Source organism: Nelumbo lutea, chromosome 1 (genome assembly GCF_056320005.1).
Source record: "Nelumbo lutea isolate HS-2025 chromosome 1, American lotus-T2T, whole genome shotgun sequence".
Classification (NCBI taxonomy): Eukaryota; Viridiplantae; Streptophyta; class Magnoliopsida; order Proteales; family Nelumbonaceae; genus Nelumbo; species Nelumbo lutea.
Window position 1 is genome coordinate 117,695,760 of NC_142684.1, and position 9,527 is coordinate 117,705,286.

General features: G+C 33.2%; 1 protein-coding gene across 1 annotated transcript; it reads right to left on the reverse strand.

The window, feature by feature from the left end:
- LOC148877030 (General transcription factor 2-related zinc finger protein) lies at positions 1 to 6,146 on the reverse strand. The gene is made up of 4 exons (XM_088968541.1): positions 6,083 to 6,146; positions 1,415 to 1,452; positions 360 to 599; positions 1 to 123 (listed from the first exon to the last, which is right to left on the reverse strand). Exons 1-4 carry the CDS (start codon positions 6,144 to 6,146, stop codon positions 1 to 3), a joined length of 465 nt encoding a protein of 154 aa, XP_088824667.1.
- Between the last annotated feature and the right edge of the window lie 3,381 nt (positions 6,147 to 9,527).

Genomic DNA, 9,527 nt, shown 5'->3' on the forward strand with positions numbered 1-9,527 from the left:
TCAATTATGTAGTCGATTTTTCACTATCTTCATTGCAAAAAGTACCCTTTTTATAGAAGTTGTGGCAATAGGTAAAATCAATGATAATTTCACAAGCCAATAAACCAATGGATAAACAAAATCCTTCTTGTCTCAACTAACTTCTTTGCAAGGCTACTAATTCTCTTCAAATTTAAAAATTCACTAGCGCTATGCATATCAATAATGTAAGTCTCCAATTAATTATCAAATGCCATAAGATTGACTGGAGAAAATTCACATAGGTAAAAAATGAGTAAGGCGAATCAATTTTTGCTTGTTAAAAGTAGAGAAAGCATTATTTGGATTTAAGCATGCTAAAGAAGCAATTCGGTATTTACCTCAATGAACCGATCATTGAGCTCTTGAAGTTGCATAACTATAACATTGTAGAATAACTCAACACGATAGTGGTATAAACTTGTAATTTTTTGAGCTTTACGTCGTAATCTCCCTTCAACTACAAATATTTCATCCAAACTAAGGATGCCAATATCATGATTGCCACAAAATAAGGAGAATTCATTCAATAAATCTTTCCAACCGTTCTCTTGCATCATTTGTAATCGTTCCTTAGAAATCTTGATTTGGTTTCATAACATTAATGATATCTTAATCTTTCCTTTGCAATGCTTGTTATAATTCATTTGATTCCCATGACATTTTCATCAAATGTAAAGTAAATACAAAATCAAATGTACCAACTTAATCTCAAAGGCCCTTTGTTTTGAATTTGAACCATCTTTTACAATAGTCTCAAGTACATTAATCACTAAAGAAAATATAAGAATTAAACTCATTAATGTACCACAATATGAACTCCATTGAGTATCACAAGGTCATTTCAAACTAGTTTCTTGATATAAGGCTTGCCCACTGAGAATTTCTCCATTTTCCAATGCTTATTTAAGTTTTGCAATTTGTTTCTCTCAAAGCATATCATGATGTTTACATGAGCCTCCAACAATGTTCAAAAAATTAGTAGTTAAATTAAAAAAATGAAGCAACTTGAATGTGATTGCAACAACAACTAGTGTAAGTTGTAGTTGATGAGTAAAGTGGTGAACATAAAAAACAGATGGGTTTCTTTCAAAATTAAATTTTTAAGACCATTAAACTCACTCTGCATATTGCTAACACCATCATAGCCAATCCATACTTACAAAAATAATGATTCAATTATTTCCTTAAGGGATGAAACAATAGTATCACTAATATGTACAATCCCAAGAAAATGCTCAACAAAACTTTTTCTTTTATGCACATAATGCAAAGCAACAACCATTTGTTTATATCACATGACTCATAAATTATAATAGAAAATAACACATCTCCAAGAATTGCAACAACATTTACAATAGCTTTTTGAATATCAAGAGCAATTAATTAGTAGAACTTTAGATTCATCATGACCACAAAATAAACCCTTGTAGCAAAAGAAACTGAATGCAATCAATTGATGTTAAGCAAGTCCGATATATACTTCAAGCTTGATCTGATTGCTTAGGCAAAGTAATTTCAATGTATTGGCTTTGGTTCATTAAATCTTGGAACTTCTTCCAAGCTTGGTTGCGAGGACTATTTGGACTTCCAACATGAACAAAAAACTTTTATTTCTTATAATCATATCATGTGAGTCACCAAAGTCCTATTTGCATCAAATATAAGCTTTGTACCCTGAATTACCAATATTTTATTTGTTGGGAGAACTTTCTTCATAGTTGCATGGTCTCCCTAGAAAGTAGAATTCTCACTGTGTAATATGCCTATCCATCCCAAAGTTCACTGATCTCCCAACGTGAAGCAAAAAAACCATCATTATGTTGTTCAAAGCTTCCATTTTTCTAAGTTTTCCACCATTCTTAAGGGATAAAGTGGGTGCCATAGTTAGGTTTCCAATATATGTAGGGGTAGTAAGCTCTGAGCTCTCCCAACTAGAACTATATCCTTTGAAGCTACCTCTATGGCGACTTTCTAGTTGTCTATTGGTAGCAGAACTGAATTTACCTGTTATTGGAAACCATATTAAAGTGTACCCAACTAATTAGATGGTTCCAACTCCCATGCCCACTAGTGGGAGAGAATTAAGACGAAAAAAGTCCAACAAATTGTACTATTTCTTGCCAATTTACATATCTAGATCCTCTTGAGTGTTGCTCTAAGTTTTTACATGCATTTGCCAATCCAGATGTCAAATAAAATCAGCTCATTTATAGATCTTAGGCTTCCTTCACTTTTTGCGAAGTTACTTACACGGGTAAATGCATTTCTTTAGGTAAGTATTTCCTAGGAAATAGTTACTCGAGTAAGTTCATTTACCCATGTTCTTTTATTCCAAGGTAAATAAAAAAAATGAATGTTTTAGCCATAAAAATCCATTATTAGAAGGGGCAATTTTGTTCCATCCAAGGGTTGGAAACTTTCCTCATAGGTGGGAAAGTTACTTATCCACTTACCTAAGTAAGTAATACCCAAGGAAAATAAATTTTCGATGGACCCCCTTGGTTAATGGAACCAAAATCCCATTGACTAACTTTCGCCCTCTCAAAATCCAAAAAAAATAAAAAGAACGGGCCTTAGTGAATTGCCTCGAAACGGGACACTCTCTAGACATATTTTCATGTGCTACTGAAATGAGACGATGATAAATTATAAACCCATGAGTTCAAATATAGTGTATTTTGGACCAATTACACTAAAGGTATCACATGGTAATCATTATATATATACTAAAAGCAAAATGAGTATGGATAGAGTGCCTATTTTGCTTGAAATGGAAACCTAGCATGTGAAGGTTATATGGGCATGTATGAAATATTTTTCTATTTTGGCACAAATGGTTCATGTGATGTTCATGAGCATTTTCTAATTATAAGAATGCCATTATTTGTCTCTTTGAAATTTTTACTAATTACAAGAGTGCCATTATTTGTAACATTGATTTTTTACTAATTACAAGAGTGCCATAACAGCAATCATTGCCTCTTTTTTAGTTGTGTATAGGACATTGAGTTTTCATATAATTATAAGAATGCCATTATTTGTCACATTGAGTTTTTACCAATTATAAGAGTGCCATTGAAATCAATCATTGCCTCTTTTTTAGTTGTGCATATGACATTAAGTTTTCATGTAATTACAAGAGTGCTATCAACATGTAATTACATTATTGCCGCAAAATTGTTATTACTCTCTTTACTTTTCATTTATTACTCTCTCTCTCTAGGGCTATCAGTGGGTCGGGTTAGACTTGATAGACCTAGACTGATTGGGTTAGTTCAGTTTCGGTTCATGACATATTGTGTCATTTCTTATCGAGTTGGAGCCAATTCCACCTAGTCACGAACTGATTCAAGCTCGACCCAAGCTATATATATATATATATATATATATATATATATATCTGTGTGTGTATGTATATATATATATACATCTATTAAATAAATTAATATTATATATAATATTTTCAGTAGGTTTATTAAGAACCAATTGGTTTGGTTCTGGGCCTAAATTACAAACCTTATTGGGTCCGGTTTAGTTTCGGGTCTTTAGTGATTCTTGTCGGGTTGGTTCTAGTTCTACTTGGACCCGACTTGTTGATAGCCCTATCTCTATCTCCACTCCCACTACAATACTATTTTTAATTTTTTATTTATCTTTATTTTCAAATTTTCATTTATCTTCAATCACTCTCTCCATGAACTTTTACAAGATAATAAATGATTTTATATATTTTTTCAATTAGTCAATATAATTAATTAATTAATTAAGTCTTCTTATTATGCTTCATCTAGGCAAGCCCCGAGTTGGGATTGAAGTATTGGATGAACTTTTAATATTATTTACAAGATAAAAAATACTTTTAATATATATTTTTAATTAATTAATTAATTAAGTCTTCTAATTATGTTCCAAATAGGCAAGCCCCAAGTTGGGATTGAAGTATTGGAAACAAACCACTTGGAAACTTGTGGGCCTAATGCACACTCAAGCCCGAGGCCAAGCTTGAACAAAAAACCTAGGCCCAAGCCTTGAATTTTGAATTAGGTGGGCTTAGGTTGGTTGGGATCAAGCTTGACTTGAAAATTTGTGAGCCTAATGTGAGCTCAGACTGGATTAAAGTATTGAGCCAAAGTTTGGGCTAAAAATTTGTAAGGCTAGGCCCAAACCAAGCCTAGAATTTTTGGGCCAAGCTGGACCTTTTCATCTATCTCTTTAATGTTTGAATCGAATTTCATGGAACAAAAATGAACTAATATTTTAAAACATTACTTCTTCTCTCACTCTCTCTCGCTCTCCAAGAATTCAACCCTTCCCTCCCATCCCCCCCATCCCTCCACTTGTTAAAATGTCTTAGTGAATCATATTATATGTTAAATTACTTAATTTTGCTTAAATGTAATTTTTAAGATTTTATAATTATTTTAAAGTTATTAATTATAATTATAAAATTATTTGTTTTAAATTTGAATAATTAATGTAATTTAAATATTTAATTATATTAATTAAATTAATAATTAATTAATTGACCATATTTAATCAATTAAGTTAAATTAACTAATTAAAGCACACTAAATTAATTTGCTTCATTTATTCAAGTAACTAACTTTAAATCTGCGTAGATGAACAAAATTGCCAATTTAACATGTTATTGTATTCTTATTAGGGGCACCCTGCTAGTATTTCATAAAGTATTTACAGTATTTTCACGTTTTAATAATATTAAAGATTTAAAATTGACCGCATTACTTTATTACTGATTCAATTTTTTTTTTACTTCCTGGTGCAGTTCCTGCACCTTAGAGTTTGCGTAAATCCAGTTTTGAATTTGTTAGAAAACAGACTGAACGGGATCTCTCTCAAACAAGGAACCCACAGAACAAATGCCCGGTGTTATATGTTTTACTTGAATGTTCTTTTTCTCCCTTCTTTTATTCTTCTGTTGATGACAGAGACACATACAGACCCACTGAAATACACTTTTTCTTGATGATGGAGCTAATAGGGAGGAACTTCACTTCTTCGAAGGAACGTAGGACCATCTACCAGTGGAAGAAACAAATACAATCACACAAAATCCATGTTATCATATGAAAATACGCAACGTAGTTTTGTTATCCACCGTTGGAAAAGTAAAGAAAAGTTTGAGATATGTAGGCTCAAAAATTCTAGTGCAGAAATTTTGTCTGATAGAACCGCTGGGCCTCTGGCTCGAACGATTTGTCTGAGAGAACCCCCAGCTGTTCCCTCCGTAGCCATAAGTCATCGAACAACTTTTGTGCAAATGGAACAAATCCATGTCGATCTGATCCTCATTGGATTTGCTGTCTATGTTTTCTTTCTTTCTTGGTTAGGATGATTCTTTCAACGTAACGTGGGGCGAAGTTGGGAATCCTGTACAAAGCGATAGAAATGTGGAATATTTCCAATGCAAAATCACATGGTCAAACTTTTTTTAGAGATAAAAGTGATTAACCAGCAATCAGACATCATAAGTAGATTGCAGATATGATCTAAACCAAGAATCTCAATGTGATGGGGCCGGGCAGTCCTCAAATATCCATGAGATGCAACAGAGAAGGAGAGAACGATCTGATCAGGCAGTCTAATATCGTGCCTGCACACTGATGACTGATCTTTATATGAGGAAGTGAAGACTTGGCCAATAGCCCAATATAGAACAAAGAACTTTTACCCCAGTCAAGGAACCAATTCACTTGTAGATTATAATTCTTCAGTGGCAACCCTGTTCGAAATCGTCTGCATAGCGTTTGTTGGGCTCTCATCCAGTAACGTAACTTCAGCTCTAGAGATTTCAACTTGGTTTAATTAAAGAGAAAAGGTGGGGAACAGAGTGGACCAAACTTAAAATGGTGAACATGTGGAGCCCTCTTGAGCCAGAACCTGGAGCTGCTTACTGGGTATATGAGTCTGTCTTCTACGTCTTTTTCCCAGTTCCCACCACTACCATCTTCAATGAACTCAAAGAAAACACGCAGACCAATCACAAATAGCTTCTACTTCTATCATTACGATCGAACACTAGTCTTATTGGATGAAGATATTTCTCCTCTCAGTCTCCAAAGGCCCACACTTCTCTCATTACGACTTTGCTTCGCAGCCGTCATTATTATCACAAAGCCTAATGATAGACCACCCTTTTCTTCTTTCCTCCATTAATTCTCGGATTAATTAGTTTAGTTTCTGAATCTTCAATGCGGTTGTTCGCAGCACTACCTCCATTATGCAGAAATCAGAGCACACTGTGACCATTTACACCACTATGAAGACATATTAGTGGTCAGTTGTTTAGGAATGGAAGCCATATATGCATCTGGGTGTCTCTCACTCTCTTTCCATGCCAATTTGTATATATTTAGGTGTTGTTTAGCAATTTTTTTAGGAAGATCTCCCCGTAGCCCAAATGATCAAAAGACATAATGAGTTTTTTGGGTCTTTTCTTTAAAGATTTAGGCGGATTGATAAATATCCTAATCTACCATGGTCTACCAAACCATTAAATGGAAGAGTTTAGGTATAGAAAGACCGAAAGCTTGGTTTCCGGTTTATATATAGATTTTTCACCATTTTGGGCTTTTATTAACTTTTTAGGGCATAAGTCTTTTCAACTTTCTATCTTTCATTGCCAAATGAATTGAAAAACCGGAAAGGCCATATGACAAAGACCCCCCTCCCCCTTGAAATTTTAGGGTCTAAGGTGGCATTTGATAATACTTTTCAGACCTCTAAAGTCTGAAAATATTGCTTTTCAGATGTGAGAGGTGTTTGGAAGTGTATTTGAATTTGGGTCTAAAAATTATTTTCAAATCCGAAATAATAAGACTTGGGCCAAGTGTTGAACGCATTCACATGCATTTCAGACTTGGCCGAAAGTCCAAAATACCCTTAAAAAATGCTTGCATTTATCCCTCTCACTATTCATCTTCTCTGCTTGACGTAGCAGTGAGTTCCAGCCTTCTCTCTCTCTCTTCTTTCTTTCTTTCTTTCTTTCTTTCTTTCTTTCTTCTTTTTCTTCTTCTTCTTCTTCTCCTCCTCCTCCTCCTCCTCCTTCTCCTTTGTGGTCCCATGGCTTCCGTCATCTGTTTTTCATTTTCGATCGCTATTGCAACTCTTGACAGTGGTAGCAAGTGACTCCTTCGACGAACCAGCGACACTGAGTTCCGGACTTCTCTCTTTCTTCTTCTTCTTCTTCTTCTTCTTCCTCTGTGGTCCCACGGCTTCCATCCTTTGTTTTTCATTTTAAATCACCACTACAACTCTCAATAGTGGCGACAAGTGACTCCTCCAGCTAACCAGCGATTGCGAGTGATCCCTCCAACCTTCTTCTTCTTCTTCCATCCTCTGCTCACCCTATTCATCTTTCTTCTTCACTGAGTAGATTTTATTTGTATTAATTATTTTAATTTTTATTAATTATTAAACATTTTAATAGTTTAAGATATTATTTTCTAATCATTAAATATTTTTTTATTGCTTTATGGACTTTATTACTATTTTCGTTATTATTTTTACTTTTAATAATTTATGTTTAATTTATAAATTTATATGTAGTTTCAAATTTTTCTTATTTTAATAAATTATTATTTTTTTAATTTTTATAATTTATTCATATTTTTCAATATTTTTTTTGAATTTAATAAATTATTTTTATGAAATAGTACAAGTTGAATACAAAATTACCGAATAGTCTAATTTAAGAGTAAAATAGTAAAATTATTGAATTTCAACAGAATGTTTGATCCAATACGAACAACCTTCTTTATTCAGAGCCTCTAAAAATCGAAAAACAATTATATCACTTTTTAGACTTTAGACACTTTTAATATCTTTTTAATTTTTTAGATTTTAGATTTATCAAACGCCACCTAACTAAAAGACCATCCATTGTATATGTTATAAAAGCCACCACAGATGCACCAATATTCCACTAGCACTTTCAAATAGTCATATGGGTTTGGAGTGTGTCAGATTCCACAATTGTATGTATTTTTCAATGGAGATTATTTTGGTATTAAGGTCAACTTGCAATATGATGAGGAATATGTAATTTTAGTACACACTGCATAAACTTTGCGAGGGCACCCTGTCCCGGAGGTTTTCATGGATTTTTAGGCATATAAAACGGAGTTCAGATCTGCGCCCCTTAAGAGGGCGCTCCACAACGTCCTACAGCACATCCTCACCGTGGATTGGGAATATGTCATTATCGGGAGATATTCCCAATTCATAACGGGATGTGCTGTGGGATGTTGTGGGGCGCAGATGTGAACTCTATAAAACGTTTCATCAACATAATCATAGGAGGTGTTTGGTAAAATGGTATTGATTTTCATTGCACGCATTTTGTTTACTTGATTTAATTAATGGAAATTGCTATTTTTATCAAAATGTCAAATTTAATGTTTCTCTTTCTCACATGTATGTACTTTGAAATGACAATATATATTTCTCACATGTATATATGATGTGACAATATATATTTCTCAAATTGTATTGATAGATCCAAAATGCAATGGCAACACTGAGTTCGGCTTCAGTCACTGCAAGGCCCGTTCAAATACTGTTTGAACAGCCTTTACAGCCTTGCATCGGGAACATCTCCGCACTTCTATGTTTTATCTGTCATAGTTTGTTTGAACAGACTTTGCAGTGACTGAGTCCCATTTCGGCAACGCCACTGTGGCAACACATTTTAATTCTTTTCATAGCAGCCACTACAACTTTAGATCCATCCTGCCAAATGTTTTAGCCAAGGCTGCTTTTGCTTCCATGTAAAACAGATCAAAAGCAAAGTTTTGGCTTGTTGAAGTACTAACTTTATGACTATAATAGTGAAATATACACTTACGCAGATTGAAAAATTCTTGAGCTAAGGATGTGTTATACAAGAAATATAAGGTCATGTTTGGGAGTGCTTAAGTTAAAAAAAAGTGTTTAAAAACAAGTGCTTATTCGAATAAGTACTTATTTGTATTTAGCACCCAATTTTTTCAAGTGCTTAATTTTTAAAGGAAGCACTTATTTTATATTGGGTGTTTGATAGTCTTTCTCTAATAAGCACTTAAATAAGCATTTGTGATTATTTTGTCCTTCATTTTCTTTTAAAATTTCAAAATATACCATTTGAAAGCACTTCTATTAAATTATTTTTATAAAAACACTTTTATGAAAGTACGTTTATAAAACACTTTTATGAACACTTTCACACTTTTATAACAATACTTTTATGAAAACACTTCTATAAAAGTACTTTTACGAAAGCATTTTTAAGAAAGTACCCTTATGAAAGCACTTTTATGAAACTTTCACAAAAGTGCTTTCCTAAAAGTACTTTTATAAAAGTGCTTTTACAAAAGTGGTTTCACAAAAGTGCTTACAAAAGTACTTTCATAAATGGTTCTTTCTTAAAAGTGTTTTCGTAAAAATGCTTTCATAGAACTACTTTTATAAAATTCAACAAGGATAATTTTAGAAGAAAAAAATTGAAT